The sequence below is a fragment of the Babjeviella inositovora genome (genome assembly GCF_001661335.1).
Source record: "Babjeviella inositovora NRRL Y-12698 unplaced genomic scaffold BABINscaffold_1, whole genome shotgun sequence".
NCBI lineage: Eukaryota > Fungi > Ascomycota > Pichiomycetes > Serinales > Babjeviella > Babjeviella inositovora.
In genome coordinates, this window is record NW_017566838.1 from 2,453,239 (window position 1) to 2,469,953 (window position 16,715).

At 47.1% G+C, this 16,715-nt stretch overlaps 9 protein-coding genes across 9 annotated transcripts; 4 read left to right on the plus strand and 5 right to left on the minus strand.

Moving 5' to 3' along the window:
- The first annotated feature begins 311 nt into the window (after positions 1–311).
- On the plus strand, positions 312–1,218 carry BABINDRAFT_159650 (uncharacterized protein). Its single transcript, XM_019127797.1, has one exon. It carries the CDS (start codon positions 327–329, stop codon positions 1,152–1,154), a length of 828 nt encoding a protein of 275 aa, XP_018988537.1. The 5' UTR covers positions 312–326; the 3' UTR covers positions 1,155–1,218.
- A 556-nt stretch (positions 1,219–1,774) lies between these two features.
- Positions 1,775–6,044, plus strand: POL1 (DNA-directed DNA polymerase alpha catalytic subunit). The gene has a single exon (XM_019127798.1). It carries the CDS (start codon positions 1,808–1,810, stop codon positions 6,029–6,031), a length of 4,224 nt encoding a protein of 1,407 aa, XP_018988538.1. The 5' UTR covers positions 1,775–1,807; the 3' UTR covers positions 6,032–6,044.
- Positions 6,045–6,435: 391 nt separating this feature from the next.
- On the plus strand, positions 6,436–8,164 carry BABINDRAFT_159652 (glutamyl-tRNA(Gln) amidotransferase subunit). The gene has a single exon (XM_019127799.1). It carries the CDS (start codon positions 6,567–6,569, stop codon positions 8,097–8,099), a length of 1,533 nt encoding a protein of 510 aa, XP_018988539.1. The 5' UTR covers positions 6,436–6,566; the 3' UTR covers positions 8,100–8,164.
- A 520-nt stretch (positions 8,165–8,684) lies between these two features.
- AUT7 (ubiquitin-like protein) lies at positions 8,685–9,434 on the minus strand. Its single transcript, XM_019127800.1, has one exon. The coding sequence runs from the start codon at positions 9,145–9,147 to the stop codon at positions 8,770–8,772; it is 378 nt and encodes a 125-aa protein (XP_018988540.1). The 5' UTR covers positions 9,148–9,434; the 3' UTR covers positions 8,685–8,769.
- Positions 9,435–9,540: 106 nt separating this feature from the next.
- Positions 9,541–10,015, minus strand: BABINDRAFT_82143 (uncharacterized protein). The gene is made up of 2 exons (XM_019132757.1): positions 9,755–10,015; positions 9,541–9,702 (listed from the first exon to the last, which is right to left on the minus strand). Exons 1-2 carry the CDS (start codon positions 9,879–9,881, stop codon positions 9,614–9,616), a joined length of 216 nt encoding a protein of 71 aa, XP_018988541.1. The 5' UTR covers positions 9,882–10,015; the 3' UTR covers positions 9,541–9,613.
- Positions 10,016–10,218: 203 nt separating this feature from the next.
- RPL23A (60S ribosomal protein uL14) lies at positions 10,219–11,024 on the minus strand (the record flags this gene model as incomplete). The annotated part of the gene is made up of 2 exons (XM_019132283.1): positions 10,219–10,590; positions 10,983–11,024. The coding sequence occupies 2 exons, from the start codon at positions 11,022–11,024 to the stop codon at positions 10,219–10,221; spliced, it is 414 nt and encodes a 137-aa protein (XP_018988542.1).
- Positions 11,025–11,828: 804 nt separating this feature from the next.
- Positions 11,829–12,638, minus strand: BABINDRAFT_159654 (uncharacterized protein). Its single transcript, XM_019127801.1, has one exon. It carries the CDS (start codon positions 12,493–12,495, stop codon positions 11,926–11,928), a length of 570 nt encoding a protein of 189 aa, XP_018988543.1. The 5' UTR covers positions 12,496–12,638; the 3' UTR covers positions 11,829–11,925.
- Positions 12,639–13,251: 613 nt separating this feature from the next.
- BABINDRAFT_164914 (DXO/RAI1 family decapping nuclease) lies at positions 13,252–14,862 on the plus strand (the record flags this gene model as incomplete). Its single annotated transcript, XM_019130291.1, has 3 exons — positions 13,252–13,465; positions 13,576–13,681; positions 13,707–14,862. The coding sequence occupies 3 exons, from the start codon at positions 13,252–13,254 to the stop codon at positions 14,860–14,862; spliced, it is 1,476 nt and encodes a 491-aa protein (XP_018988544.1).
- A 167-nt stretch (positions 14,863–15,029) lies between these two features.
- BABINDRAFT_164915 (uncharacterized protein) lies at positions 15,030–15,692 on the minus strand (the record flags this gene model as incomplete). The annotated part of the gene is made up of 1 exon (XM_019130292.1): positions 15,030–15,692. One exon carries the CDS (start codon positions 15,690–15,692, stop codon positions 15,030–15,032), a length of 663 nt encoding a protein of 220 aa, XP_018988545.1.
- Positions 15,693–16,715: the final 1,023 nt, after the last annotated feature.

Sequence of the window (16,715 nt, forward strand, 5' to 3'; positions counted from 1 at the left end):
GTAGATTACCCCCCCTTGGAACGGAAAGGCTTTGTATCCCAGAGATTTCGCTAACTTCACCGAACTCCGCCTTGCTCGAAATCGACCGGATGAAGAAAGCAAGACATAGCCTAATAACTCAGCTGAGTAAACAACTGGTTGCGGCCTTTGTCAATATGACGGATTTATTCGAAGACGACGGAGATGAAATGACCATTGAAATGCCTTTGACTCCCCTCGAACCCTACCTTGATTTTGACGCCGAAATAGCACTTTATTCTGGCGACCACGAATCAGACTGTTTACCCTCTGGAAGAGCTTCGAGGTCTGATCGGGTATTTTCCAAGATGCGTATCGCGTTTAACCGAATCAATTCCTTCTCACATAAGGATACATTTTCCACTACGTCCCCCGATGGGAGTCTCTCTCCCGTGTCTATCTTTGTACCCATCTTCCGCGATAAGAAAGACGATATTTCGTGTATAGTGGAGAATTTAGCCACCGGTACGATCCAGGAAGAGGATTTGATGAATGAAAGCTTCATCTCCAGTAATACCTGCGACGCTCCGCTTAATTTTAAGGACCCGAGGTTCTACAATGTGGACCCAGAGGAGGATACTTTGCATGAATTAGGTCCTAACCCAGAATCTCCGGAGTACTCTAAGATCAAGTTTGAAAAGTTCGCCCAGCTTCTACTCTATGACGGTAATGGAAAGTGCAGTAAGCGGCCCAAATCCATGTCCACCTCAACAATTAACTCCGAAACAGTAGCAGAGGGATCGCTCAAACGGAAACGTGGGAGTAGGAAATCTTACGACGGTTTAGCCTCGCCCTCCCGTTCTAATTCTATAAAACGTATTAAACGTCTCAGTTCGCGCATGTCCAGGACTAACGAGACTGAGGAGAATATTACTCCTCTGGTAGAGGTGGAAGGAGAGGCGGGTGAAATGGACTACTCCACTATCAAATCCATTCTCAAGGCAAGGGTAAACACCAATTTGGAGCAAGAAAGCTTCCGGGCAGAGCGCTGCGACGAAGTGGATGTAGACGATTTTATAGAGTACTTTGAATCCCACGAGAGAAAAAAGAGCGAGGCCGAACCGTTCTTGGGGAAAATCAGAAAATCCCAGATCTCACAGTACTATACCGACTTGGTTTCCCCAGGGTGTGTATGATACCCTAAAGGGAAAGGCCAACGCCGTGTGTATTTGGTTGGGATTTATAATACATTATAAGCGGACGCTAATTCCGTAGACGAAAAGAATTGGGAGTCCCCTGACCAAAATTGTGCCACACGTAGAGCCAAAAATAAGTGCGGTAAATTATCTATTAGCAGAGTTTTTATACCATGGAGCATATGCATCAACTCCGAACGCATCGTGAATATAAATACGCGTGGAGAGTTATAACATATGCCATGCCCTTTTACCAGTAGAGGTTTTCAAACCTGAATTCAGCTTGCTGTTCATCGAAAAAAAAGCCAGAGTAGTGGGAGCTTATTCAAAGTCTATTCTCGTCCCAAACTCCAAGATCAGGTCTAAACCATCCAAATTTTTTTTTTTATGATAGTCCAAAAATTCTTATTTTATCCTATTTAATATTTTTTTTAACTCCAATAATACATCAATACACGTACGAATTATAAATTCCATAGGAGCATTTCGACACGATCTCCCTCCTGCACTGAACGCGACGCGAAACACCCGCTGGATTTTATGTGACGCGTTAGAACGCGTAAGTTTTTCCTCTCTACTTTTCGCTACTTCGCTATTCCTTTTTTCCCACTCTTATCCATTGTCATCCAGCTATAATACAACCACAAAATACAATGGGATCCAAGAGCGACAAGTTTTCGGCATTCAGAGCGGCGCGTGCCGCGGGCACTAGCCGTATGGCGGAGCCTGACTCGGACGTCGAGGATGCCAACATCTACGACGAGGTGGACGAGGACACATACCGCAAGCACAAGCGCGACGAACTTTTAAAGGATGATTTTATCGTGGAGGATGACGGTCAGGGCTATGTTGATACGGGGGCGGACGAATGGGACGCACGCACCAGACCCAAGTACGACTCTGACAGCGAGCACGAGTCGGACTCTGCGAAGCCGGCGAAGAAACGCAAGGTGAAAAAGTCGGCGCAAATCAGCCACTTTTTCAAGCCCACAATGGAGGCTGCAGCACCCAAGAAGCTTGATGCAAAGGTGGACGACATCTTGGACGACTTGTTCGCGGGGTCGCCTGTTGCGAAGCGTGCGCGCGCGCCATTTGCCGCGCGAGCACCACGGGATGTTTTTAGCGCGAAGCCCGCGATGCCTCGCTTCGGCAGCGTCAAGACGGAGGTGGATGTATTTGGCGACATTGACCTTCCAACAAAACCGGAAGACATAAAGTCGGATGTGGAAATCGATATGAAGCCAGAAGCTGACTCTTCATTTGACATGAACTCATCACCGACACGCCAGCCCGGCCGCGAAAATACCCTGCTAATTAAGGAAAATACCCTGCTAATCAAAGAAGAGTCCTCCGACGAGGAAGTCGTTGTGAAACGGCGTCCGACGGCCGTAAAGGTCAAGCGCGACGCCAACGTATCCGCTGTCAAGGAAACGCCAAAAAAGTCCGCGTACGTGCCCGCAACCGAGCAGTTCACGTCGCCCGCGCAGCCCACCGACAAGCTCGACGAGGCAGCAATTGCGATAGACGGCGCGTTCCGCATGTACTGGCTCGACTACGCGGAGGTTGACAACTCGCTCTTGTTGTTCGGAAAGATCCTCACCCTGACAGGCGAGATGGTGTCCGGGGTCGTGCAGCTCACGGGGATGAACCGCGAACTCTACTTTCTTCCGCGTGAGCACCGACGGTCGGATGACGCGCCAGTCAGCGCTATGGACGTGCATGAGGAGATTGTGCCGTTGTTAATCCAGAAGTTCGGCTTACAAAACGTGCGCGCGAAACCGCAAACGATGAAGTACGCGTTCGAACTTCCGGGAATCCCCGCAGAGGCCGAGTATCTCAAGATACTCCTTCCGTATCAGACACCGCGTGCGCGCGGTGTGACATTGCCCGGGGATCTCGAGGGCGATACGTTCCAGCACGTATTCGGAGGGAGCACCAGCATCTTTGAGGCATTTGTGGTGCAGAAGAATGTGATGGGCCCGTGCTGGTTGCAGTTCAGCAACGGTGACTTTTCTACGATCCAGAACACCTCGCATTGCCGTGTCGAGGTACTCGTGGACGGCGCTGCAAATGTCTCGGTATGCGATGATAAGACGCTCGCGACGCCACGACTTACATGCACGTCGATTTCGGTGCAGACGGTGATGAATGCGCAGACCAACCGCCAGGAAGTCACAAGCGTGTCGCTCGCGACGTTCCGCGATATCGCACCTGATGCGCCGATCGATGCGAACGCGCACGCGCAAGGGGTCGTGACGCTTGTGCGTCCCGTCGGGGCGACGCTTCCGCCAGGACTCACAACCCTCAGTTCCAAGCAAGACTTTTCCGTGCGCACTTTCAACAACGAGAAAACTCTCCTCAACTGCTTATGCGGCTTAATCAAACAAGCCGACCCGGACGTTTTTATCGGCCACCGCTTGGAGAATATCTCGCTTGACGTGTTGGTGCACCGAATGTATGACCTCAAGGTGGTGACATGGTCCGCGTTTGGGCGTCGTAACCGCAAGCTGTGGCCGGAACGTTTCCATGGGCGCCTAAACAGCGGGCTGAGTATGCAGCTCCGTGAGATCTTCCAGGGACGGCTCTTGTGCGACATTGCCAACGAGATGGGGCAGTCGTTGACGATGAAATGTCAGTCGTGGGACCTTCAGGAGATGTATTCTGTGGTGTGCGACAAGAAGTTTGCGCCGTTGGAGATCAACTACAACAATCCGCAGTACGCAGACGACAGCAGCATGCTCTTGATGGCACTCCGTGAGAACGCGAGCGTCGCACGCATCGCCGCGGACATTGCGTTTGCGATGCAAATCTTGTCGCTTTCCAAGCAGTTGACGAATCTCGCGGGGAACGCGTGGGCACACACGCTTGGCGGTACGCGTGCGGGGCGTAACGAGTACATTTTGCTCCATGAGTTCGCGCGCGAGGGTTACGTCGTGCCCGATAAATCGAACAGCTTCGCGCGCAACCAGGCGGTGAAACCGGAGATACCTGAAGAAGACGCCGCAACGGTGACATCCAACAAGAAGCCAAAGTACCAGGGTGGGTTGGTGTTCGAGCCGGAGAAGGGCTTGCACAAGAACCATATTTTGGTCATGGACTTTAATTCGTTGTATCCGTCGATTATCCAGGAGTTTAATATTTGCTTTACGACCGTGGAGAGGGGGCATGGGAGTGGGGATGAGGACATTTTGCCGGCAGTGCCTGCGCGCGACGCCGCGCCGGGTGTATTGCCACGATTGCTTCTTACGCTTGTTAACCGCCGTCGTGAGGTAAAAAAGTTGATGGCGGACGCGCGCGTAACCCCGATCGAACGTGCGCAGTACGATATCAAGCAACAGGCGTTGAAGTTGACTGCGAACTCGATGTACGGGTGCTTAGGGTACGTCAATTCACGGTTCTATGCGAAGCCGTTAGCGATGTTGGTCACCAACAAGGGCCGTGAGATCTTGATGGATACACGCCAGTTGGTGGAGAGCCTCAATTTGCGGGTGGTGTACGGTGACACCGATTCGGTTATGATTGACACTGGGTGCGACAACTTCGCGGCTGCCATGGTCATTGGTAATGAATTGAAAACCGCAGTTAATGAGCGCTATCGCCTCTTGGAGATTGATATTGATAATATTTACAAGCGCTTGTTGCTCCACGCCAAGAAAAAGTACGCGGCGGTGAACGTGGCGATGGTGAACGGCGTGGAAAAAACGTCACTCGAAGTCAAAGGGCTTGATATGAAAAGAAGAGAGTACTGTCAGCTTTCCAAGGAGGTTTCTACATACATTTTGGAGAAACTCTTGTCAGAAGCGGATACCGAAGACTCACTCCGCGAGATCTACGCGTACCTCGAGACCGTCGCGGCAGACGTAAAGGGGGGCCGCGTGCGCGCAGACAAATTCAAGATCAACACCAAATTGTCCAAGGATCCTGGTGATTACCCCGGCGGAAAAAACATGCCTGCAGTGCAGGTGGCATTGCGATTGCGTGAACAAGGCAAGGTAGTGAAGGCAGGGACGGTCATCACGTTTGTTATTACCGCGGGTGACGCGGCGGCGAGCCCTGCGGAGCGTGCGCGTGCGTTGACCGAAGTGTTGGCACGCGACTCGAGCTACACTCCAGATCCAGCATACTATCTCGAAAAGCAGATCTTGTCACCGGTGGAGCGGTTGATGGGGAAGATTGAAGGTGTGGATATGACGCGGATCGCCACGTCGTTGGGTTTGGATGCACGCCGCTACGAGATGCGGGCGCGCGCCCACGCCGGTGTCGACGCGCTTGCGCCGTTGGAGTCGACCGTTTCCGATGCGGAGCGCTTCCGCGATGCGGCTTTCTTACCGTTGCGCTGCGCATGCGGTGCACGCTTTGCGTTCGGCGGTATTGTCGCGTCACGCGACTACGTTGTGAGCTTTCACGGGATCAAGTGTGCGGCGTGCGCGGCCGTGTTGCCGACCTTGCGCGTTACCGCGCAGTTGGAACGCATCATTCGTGCGCACATCTCGCGCTACTACGCAGGCTGGTTGGTGTGCGACGACAGTGCGTGCGGGATCGCAACGCGCCAGATCTCCGTCTATGGGAAGAGATGTATCGGGTTGTCTGGCACCGCGCATGGCTGCAAAGGCATCATGCGCTACCGCTACAGTGACAAGGCGTTGTACAACCAGTTGCTCTACCTCGACTCGATCTTTGACATCGAAAAGGCGAAGAAGGGGCTGTTGAAGCCGTTTGAAGGCCCGGAAGCTCTTAGCCACGCGCTGGTCGAGGCGCTGGCCGTGCACAATGCCGTGTTCTTTGGAGTCTGTCGCGGGGTTGTTCAAAAGTACTTGAGCGACTGCGGGCGCCGCTACGTAGACATGGGCGGTTTGTTCAATTTCATGGAGAAATAGTGTATGATAGGATTAATTCTAATGTTAGAGAATTGACTAGAGGTGTAGAAAGACTTGAAAGCTTCACCTGAGAATGTGCGTGCTCAACGTTATGGAGAAAGCCTTATACCGATAGATTCTCCACTTGGTCTCTGAAAATTAAGTCTACACCTATTGAAGGTCCGGGGATCTCAACTTTCCTCAACTATTAATAGATTAATCCGTACACTTCAAACTTCAAGGAAAGCTATATCTTTTTCTAACATGCTAGTGTTCCCAGTCTTGAAGAAATATCATACCAATTCTTAATAACGGAAGGCCCTTGCCAAGATGTATTAGCCGCAACTATACCTCGAACTCTAAGTCTTAAGATAGAAAAATCCTAGTTTACCGATACTTCACCAATATCCAATATACAACAATATTTATTATCCCCAGTTTTAAATAAAAATCTATTCTCATCTACTTTCCTCCAAACGTGCAATTACCGCATTTATGCTTCTACAAAAAAATCTCCGGTGGACCTGCCAACTACTCCATCGATACACCCATCACGATGCTTCGCCGGGCCTTCTCCACCACCCCTGTACGCTGCTTTGAGCTCTTGGACAATTACACGCTCAAATGTGGGCTTGAGATACACACCCAACTCGACACAAAACACAAGCTCTTTTCGCTCTCCTCCCACACGTTCAACGCGGAACCCAACACACGCACGAGCTTCTTCGACTGCGCGCTACCGGGAGCGCAGCCACGGCTTAACCCGGAAGCGTTGCTTTTTGCACTCAAGGCGGCGACGGCGCTCAACAGTACGGTAAATTTGGAGTCGACGTTTGACAGAAAGCACTACTTCTATGGAGACCAGCCCCACGGGTACCAGATCACGCAACACTACAACCCCTTGGCTAAAGGTGGGTCCATCACATTGCTCCCCCATGATGGGGTCAAATCAGAAAAGATCATCCATATAGACCAGATCCAGATCGAACAGGATACCGGAAAGTCGAGCTACGTAGATCATAACCAGACATCCAAGGTGGACCTTAACCGCGCAAACGTGCCGTTGATAGAGGTGGTCACTCAGCCGGATTTCCGCAACGTTGACGAGGTGAGGGCTTTCATCCGGAAATACCAGACGTTGGTTCGCCACTTGGGTATCTCCACAGGTGAGCTCGAATCGGGAGCGATGCGTGTGGATGTAAACATCTCAGTGAATGACGGTTCGCGTATCGAGATGAAGAACTTGTCCACAACCTCGGCTGTCACCAATGCGATCAGATACGAGTATACAAGGCAGGTGCGGTTGTTACAGAGCACCAACACTGAAAGATTGACCTCGGGGAACGAAACCAGAGGCTGGAATGGGAGCACCACTTACCGCTTGCGGTCCAAGGAGTCCGCGATCGACTACAGATACATGCCAGATCCAGAATTACCACCGGTGAGGCTCCAGCAAGACATCGTGGAGCAGATCCGGGCCGGTTTTCCGGAATTTCCCGATGACATCATCGCAAAGTTGACCGCCAAGCCCTTCGGCTTGCGCTTGAAGGACGCCCAGGTCTTGATAAACAATAGTGCATATTTGGCGTACTACATGGCGTTTTTTGAGGGTGTTGTTGGGTGTGGATTGCCGGGAAAGCTCGCGACCAACTGGTTTTTCCATGACTTTTTGGGCCATTTGCACAAGTTGGAAGAGGAGGGGGTATCCCATGCGCTAGAGCAGGTGGTGCCTGTGGCTCGGTTTTCCGAGTTGGTTTCTATGGTTCATGGTGACGAAATCTCCAAAGCTTCTGGTAAGTTGTTGCTTGCACACATGGTATCCCACGTGGGTGAAACTACCTCGTTGGTGGCTTTGGTTGAGGAGTACGACTTGGGCAAGGTTTCGGAAATAACCCCGGAAGTGGCCAATGCGATCGCTGAGATCTGTGCCGAGATAATCGCCGAAAACCCCAAGGTTGTGGCTGACTACCAGGAAAAGAAGAAGAAGAACTCGGTAAAGTGGATGATTGGCCAAGCTATGCGTTTGAGCCAGGGCAAAATTGACTCAGGGTTGTTTGAGGAAAGCTTTAAGAGGTTGCTTGGGAAGTAAACATACCGGATTGATAGGTAAATTTGTATATAGTCATCAATCCTTGAAACGTAATCAGAATTGACAATCTTTGTAGTTTGCAACACAGACTGAGAGTCCAGGCCCGGCAGGAATTGGCGTGAGAAGTTATCGAGGGATATTCTTCATCCTCTCCTAAGCGCGTCACACATGGTATATCATCTAGATGTAGTATTATGGCATGTATTTGTGACTGAGGACTGTGTAGAATACGCGTAAAGGAAACCGGCTCTCAAGATGGCTCGTTTACCTATTCAATCCAATACGAACCGAAAAGGGGGTATCACAGTCCATTTCCTGAATGATGTTATGTTGTAACTTTTGTTGGAAGTCCTTTTATCAAAGCCCCATCGATACGTACACGGATTACTGACATTCTGTTCCCCTGGATGCATATTAACGCAAGAATAACATGTCCTTGAAAGCGAGATTTCAGTTTATGACTGGTGTTCCCTTTCCCTTTTCGCCAAACGGTTCTGATCAGCGCCTGGTACAAATAAAAGCCAACACCTGGTACCCTTTTTGTTGTAAGCCCAGTACAACCGCTCTAACTTTCCTCGTTATCCTACAAGTATCCTTTATTGCAACTAATTAATTTATGGTAGTTGTACGATCGTACGCAAAAATAAGAGAAAAGACCACCCAGTCAACTTTACTCGGCGATCTCCTCGAACCCGCTCTCACCAAAAGTGTTTTCGCCCGAGTAGAGCACGTACAAGAACCCGTCATCATCTTTGTGCTCATCATAGATATTGCTCATCAATGCAGCAGTGGGAGGCAAGATGTCATTGATAAAGATAAAGATGGCCTTTTCCGAAGGTAACTTGATTCTCTTTCTGATCACGTACACAAATTGCCCGACGGTCAAGTCAGCGGGAACCAAGTACTTTCTCTTATCAATCTCCATGATATCTGACTTCTCTACCTTCTCGCATATTACCGGGATCCTATCCGTAAATTTGGAGCGGATTCTCATCGCCTCGGCCTTTCTCTTTTCGAATGGGTGTTCGTCCTTGAATTGTGATCTCATGATTATGTTCAGGGCTATTTGTTAGTAGCTGTTAGCAGTGAATAGACGCTGTCGGAGCTTGGTTATCCTCAAGTGGTCACCCCCCCTAGTGCCCAATTACCTGATGGCACTCCTGGGCGTGTATATCAATTTTGACAGCAAGCACAAACAGGTTCGGAAGTCCAAGCGAACTTTAACGACATTGGCTATGAGATGGTACTTACTTAATTGGATACTTGCTAATGTTGATAAGCTGTAGTATATTGATAGAGGTGGGTGTCTGGGTAATTGTGGAGTAGCGAGTTATGGGGGCGCTAAATAGTGGCGTATATTTTTTTGAGGGCAAAACAAATCGATAAGGATGACGGCATCCCGCGGTCCCCCGATATGGTAATATTTGTTCTCTATCATGACCAGATAACCACGGGGGGCGGACCTGCATGCAAGCAAGGTAGTGTAATCACCTACACTAGAAAGAGATTTCGCGTTACTTTAGAGACATGTTCGTCGCCTTGTGAATACCTGCTCGGTACCTCCCCATATCATAGATGTCTTCCAAAACTGCTGTTATTAGGCCTGCCAAAAGAATAATTGGTGCCACTGCTCCATGTGCGTCCTTTGGTGCCGCCTACGGTCAATGTATCCTCAACACCTACGCTACCATCAGTCACAACGCGTGCGAGAAGGAGTTTAAGGTATTCCAAGCCTGTGTTCAAAAGCAGTTGGGTAAGAAAAGGTGGTAGATACGGGTTCATTTCTGGTTTGGACTAGATCAAGGTTCTGTGATGCATCGTGTGTCTTGATAGTCTGTGCGTGTTGGTGGCTTGTATATAGTGTACTTTATTTCCTGTAAGCTAACGATTAATATATTGATTCAGCAATGATCGGCATGTAAAGATTAAAAGTACCTGGTATTGTCCATGGTCTTTCTCTTACTGTTCTATTCCGGTGCCAGTAAGGTCTGGCCATCATTAATGAAGTCTGTCTATCTAGATTCTTCCATCGAACTTACCCAAAAGCAATCCCCTACACATACATCAACACATTAATATTATATCAAAAATGTAAATTATATTCTCATTTTAAGTTAATTTAAACAACGACACCAGAGTTAGAGGCAATACGTGGCCACAAGTCAGCACATTCCTTAGCGACTGGACCAGTGATGGCAGAACCCTTCATTTCACCCTTTGGGTTGACAATGACACCGGCGTTGTCTTCGAAGTACAAGTAGACACCGTCCTTTCTTCTCCAAGCCTTGGATTGTCTGATGACGATAGCTGGCATAACCTTCTTTCTCAACTCTGGCTTACCCTTCTTGACAGTGGCCATGACCATGTCACCAGCAGAGGCAGCTGGCAATCTGTTCAATCTAGCACCGAAGCCCTTGACGGCAATGATGTATAAGTTACGAGCACCAGTGTTGTCAGCACAGTTGATAACGGCACCGACTGGGAGACCGAGCTAAAAAGTATGTTAGTAGCAATCCTTTGACGGTGCAACTTCGTGTTCAAGCACGAAAAAGGGTCCATTCGGTAAGCAGTAAGAGGGATTAGGAATACATTAAACAGTCGTGAAAGCTTCATTTCGGTCCTGCCGGGGCTGAATGAATCGAGCTACCAGTAGGAACTGGATCCGCAAAATAAGTAATCTGGAGCGCTTTGCTGGTGTTTATAACTGTTCTGCAGTGGAATCAGGGGCTCTTGGCTCTTTGGATATCACGAGGGAGTATGTTTGGGATAGATGGGATACATTTGAATCGCGCATTCTCTTTGTCTCTCGTTTGCTGCTTTCACGGATGGACGCCCTTTGGCGGGTAAACACGATAGTTCGTTGGAAAATGGATGGTCACTTACAGACATACGGAATTTGTTACCTGAAGCACCAGAACCAGACATTATTAATTGTATATGTGAGCTAGTGAATCAAAAGAGAGAAAGGAGAAAGAAAAAAGGCCTAATTTTTTAGATAGCACTTTTCACGAAATTTGGGTAAATTTTTCGTCTGCATAGTGAGAGAAGGTCGTTGCCCACACGGAACGTAATAGTGTGGCAGTATAGAGAGAGCGAGCTACTATGGGAAGGTAGGGCAACCCCCACCACCGCTGGAAACAAGACGGAAAATTTTCCTGCACCAATTCCACATACTGAGCAGTAGCTCTAATATTATCCGGTATATAGAGCATGAGACGCTCACCTATGATGGATGTCTGTGCTGCGTGACTGGTTTTTGTCATTCAACTTTTTCTCGCTCGCTTTTTTCTTGAGACGCTACGTATCACGTGTAAAAACTTAGGGCTGAGAGGAAAGGTGAATATGTTATGCAACCATGTCATATGCCGAGAAAGCCCTGTGCCACAGTAGACTCCTATTTTAATTCATCCAACATTGGAAGGTGCAATGTAAGCTTAGATGGGCATAGGATGGTAAAACTACGCACGTGGTAAACTCTAAAAGCCACGTGGAATTCAACAGTAAAATGCATGCCACTCTCAAGCACGACTGGTTATATTTGACTGATGGAGCCTCTTCTATACCGTCTGCCAGAGGATAGTGGACAAGGATATAGGTATAACAAATGGGGAGAATTTTACATAAGGATTGGGCGTAATTTAAGTTCAGTACCTCAATAGTCTACATAAATATTAGAATTCCTCGGGAGGGTTCGTACTTTATTCGAGATTTAATGTCATCTACAAAAAACAGTACAAGCTAGCAGAAGGATTGGTCATTAGAATTAAAGTTATTAGGTTCGTATATGTGCAGAGCTATTCCTTTGGGCTCCACTAGTAATGTCCTATCAGGCTGTTGGCACAGGCCCAAGGGTGGTAGTGGTGGGAAGGTATTCAGAGATGGGCTTTTCATTGTTAAGGGCAACAAGTTCTACCTTTGCGTAAATATCGCTGGTGTCACAGTTGGATTCGCCAGTTACCAACGCATAAACCCCATTGTTGTGGCAGAGTAACCACAGGGTAGAATTTCTAAATGAGAGTAGACCCCCGGCTTGAATGGCAAACCCGCTCTTGCTTTCGGTGCCTTCACGGATGTAAGCAACATGGTTTGGAACTAAGGTAAGGGAATCGTCGATACACACTGACTGTGGACCTGTTATGGATTCGAGTTCGAATCTCCCGGTATCCGTAATGTAACCACTGAATCCGATTTCCTCGCCTGGGAAGTATCCCAATTCGCTGTCTGGGCGGTTGCTGGCGAATCTTCGCGTGATCTGTTCGCCATTTAACGCGTTAATAGAGCTGTTCTGGATCTGTAAATTAAAGGATGTTGATTTGGATGTGTCATAACCTAATGGGAGAGATGTGACAAGGTTTGATAAAGTCAAAGCAAATGGAAAGATGGATGTGAACTTCATAATTGCAGGTTTAGGTATTGAAGAGATTTGCAGTTGTGCGAAGGGTTTAGGAAACAACGGTATGACTTCGCTAGTATATTTATAGTGACATAATTGATTGTGAACTGAAGATCATGCTATCTTATATAGGGTTTTTTTTTCGGAACACTGGGTTGCTCAACGATCTGCTTTTCATATCACGATGATCAGGTACTGGAGAACCCCTACATTAGATTACATGCGCATGCATCAGGGGATCTATATTTAGCACGTCTATGAACAGTTTGTCTGAGTAGTCTACCCGTTGTAACATATGACGTATGTGTGTCAAAGGAAACCATGCATCCCACACTGGCTGACGTCATGGAATGCTCCGTACAAGCTGTCATTGTGCGTCCCGTTTCCAAGACTCTCTTCAATATGACTTTTACAAATGAATTTATGTAGCTCGTATTTATGCCTAAGCGTTTCAAGTTTGGGGTCTTAAGGCTTTCCATATCAGTCTTCCAACTAAATAGAGGCATTATGGGATATCTGGAAAAATATGAAATTCAGAAATAGAGTCTAAACGCTCCACGTCTTTCTATGACGAAAGTCGTGCGATCTCTAGCGTCTTCACTGAGTTTGGTTTGCAGAGGGACTTAAAGGTATCTTTAGTGACGGTACGGTTGTATTCTAGCCACCCAGTCTACTTGTAATAATGATAGAGTTTCCCCTAGTTCCTATAATACTGATAAATATATCTGTAGCCTCGGGTTTTTCATTCTTCAGTGATCTATGTATGGGGCTAATATTTTAGATCCATTCAACCTCAAACACCCTGCCAAACCAAACGATAACTTCACGTGGATAAAATTTAAAGGCATTTTAAATATTTTGCTCGATGAAAAAAGAAGTAACTCTCAAGCACGATCATCCGAATTGCTCGAAGAATACTCCTGGCTACGTCAAAATATGAAGAAGGATGATTGGGAATCTGACAAAAGGATGGGTAATAGTTTGTATTGTTAAAGACCTAATTTGCACTGGTCTGCTAAATAAGAGAATTCTCCCCGAGCTTTTCGAGTGTTAACGCAAGACCTGTCAAAAAGACCTGCACAGAATTTTTCATCTTTACTCTCAAGTCATCCCACCAAACCTCGACTCATCTCGAACTCACCCGAGATGCCACCACCCCCCGATTGCCTGGAAGGAACAAGGCTATCAGGTACGTTTTCACTCACCTCTCGCAGTGCTTATACTTCTGGCGACTTGAAAGGCACCGAGTACCTCACAGCCTTCTCTGTCGATGACCACGGGTACTACTACTTCAATGAGGATAAGGAAAAGTTTCTCAGCTATTATCACCGCCCCAGTAGCTTACGTGGAACTAAAGGTATCTCGTTGAAACCAGGTTACGAAAAGTGGAGAAAAACCCTCATCACACATCGCCCCAAGTACAATCATGTCGCTCTCTTGCACGCTATCAAAGAGCATGAAGAAAAGCTGGGTGTTAAAGTCAAAGCCGATATTATTGTCACTCGAAGAGTGTTAAAGTCTTTTCTCCAGTCATTAAAAAGTTTCTCCAATTCATTCGAATTGGATATCGTGTTTTTCGATGAACATTTATTCATCAAGGAAACAGCGGCATCCAAGGCCAGAAACCAAGAAGTTGCGCGGTTAAATACCAGAGGCTTGAAGTACATATATGCTGGATACAAGTATGAGAGTCGAGTCACACTTCCAAAGCCTGCGAGCGAATACGAAAATGCCCGTATTATTCAGGAGACCCAGGAACATAACCCCATCGCCCACGGTGGGGAAGGCTTTATTGCCGTGGTCCAAAGGAAGGTTAAGAATATCAACTTGATTATCTCTGGTGAGATCGACTGTATTCAGTCCCCGGCTTCCACCAAGGCTGAATTAAAGACATCTGACTTTATGGAGTTGAAGGTTACGGGCGACACAAAGTACAATTTCAGTGATAAGTTATTCCGTGCTTGGTCTCAGAGCATGGTCATTGGTACCTCCACCATTGTTTACGGATTCAGGTCTCAAGACTTGATGCTCAAACGCATGCAGCTGTACAAGGTGTCTGAGATGCCTGATAGTGTTCTTCAAGCCGAACAATGTGAGGAGTCGACTCAGTTCTTTGTTTCAATTTTGGAATGGATCGTTGCTACTATCCCTAAGGACGAGGGTAAGGCTTGGAGGTTGGAATATACACGGAATCAGCAATATGAATTAAAGGAATATGTTGGTTCGAAGGTGGAAACGATCAGAGATGACGTCGTGCGTAAAGAATTTCAAAGGTGGAGAAAGGAAAAGATTTCGGTTCCATGGCAGGATTATTCCCATAACAAGGATGATGACCTTGCTGTTTCCATGGGTGGGTTACATTTATCCTAATCTCTGTATTGGTCTAAGGAGTTGAAAAGGTATTTATTATTAGGCACAATGCCTAAACTACTATTAAGGGGACTTTAAACCCTACGGGACGAATCATCACAACTGCATATTAAAGAGAAATTTGGTATCCATGTATTACATGCCATGGCGACTGAGCCTTTTCCGGCTTAGTCACGCGTGACGCTCAAGAGCGTCGTGGGATATTTTACCTGGCCGATTATTAAAGGTTCATCTAAGGTAGCCAAGGTGAACAAGGAATCAACAGCAGTTCTAGCAATGTTTAATGTTTCAGTGGTGTTGAAGGGATAGGTATCATTGTTTGAGGGATCGTATGTGTGGGGGTCATACGCACCGATAGGTTGACCACTCACCACATTTCCTGCGACAAGGTTGATCCCTAACAGTGCTGGAGTGCATTCATTTAAGTTTGGACCGACGTTCTGCTTTTGGCAAATATCCCAGAGACTGATCCCGTTGTAGGACAAGAACCCTTCGTTGGTGATGGAAAACCCCTTCGACCCTTCAGTCTCGTTACCCAGGATGATCGCGATAAATGCGGGTGAAAGACCGGCTTTGTCCCCGGAGTCATCGATGGTGACATACTCCAATCCCGAATCGGTTTGGATCTGGTATTTTCCGTCTTGCAAAATTCTCCCGGTCGTGTTCTGCGAATAAACTAAGTACATTAACGATTCAGATTCGATTATAATGTGTTTTGGGGCGTTTACATTGATAGCAGGGCCATTTTGGAATTTGAGCTTGAAAAAATCGGAAGAAGCAGAGGCAATGCCACAAAGGAGGGTTAAGCTTATGAAAGAGTTGAAGTGCATGTCAAAGGTAATTGCTTAATGGTATCCTTCTCACGACCCACATTTAAGACACACGTCTGTCCTCTTATATACTCACGCAGAGTGCTATCCTAAATTCTTCATTTGTGACTTTGAATTAAACAGATTTACGGTTTCACAATATGCAGTGTGGAGTTTCAAATTACAAGTTATGTGTAGCTGGTAAACATGCATGGTTCAGAACGAATACGCCATCGTACATGGTACCTTGCAGGCCAAAACCATTAGGTAGAGTGTTAAATTTGTATCAATTGCTAGGTTCTCGGAATAAAAACGTGAGAATCTACATTTTGCCGCGATATGCATTAGACGCACTCGTACGTGCCCAAAATTATAACATTAGACAATTAACTATGGTCTGAGTTCTTGGCATGTTCCAATTTGAGCCCTCTATTCGCATACTCAAACCATCTGTATGTTCATTCCACGATTTGGTTGGCTACCCTGAGGTTCCACATGCGTCGATTGTTTGATGAGTAAATAGGCTTCACCGTTGCTTTAATCCGCTAAGCTTGCTGTCCTGATGTATTTTCCGTTAACCCTTCTTACCAGCTCCCACTTTCCCGACTATCGGTTGTATTCTGACTTTAGCGTTTACACCCTTACCCTTTTTTTCAGCCTCCAGGTATAGCACATGAAAAGCCTTGTCTAGACCCTGGTATACTACTGCACCTGCATCTTAAAACTTTGTACCACATACGTCGCATAGCAAGTTTGTCCGCAGTCCTGAGTATCAAAGATTATCTGCACCCACGTTTGAGGCAGTCATTTTCAAGTTTCTCAGCCAAGAACCAAATAGGCAAGTCTAGATGCTAGGTCTGGTTCACTAGTCCCTCCCTTCAAATAGCCCAAAAACTCCCACACTAAAGCAAAAAGCTATAAACTACCAAATTAAAAATCAAAAGATTTATAGCTGTTTAACAATAAATTTACAATAAACTCGTTCATTACGTCATAATCTCTATCCAGCGGATCGGCAAACCCCTGATATTCCATCTAATTGAA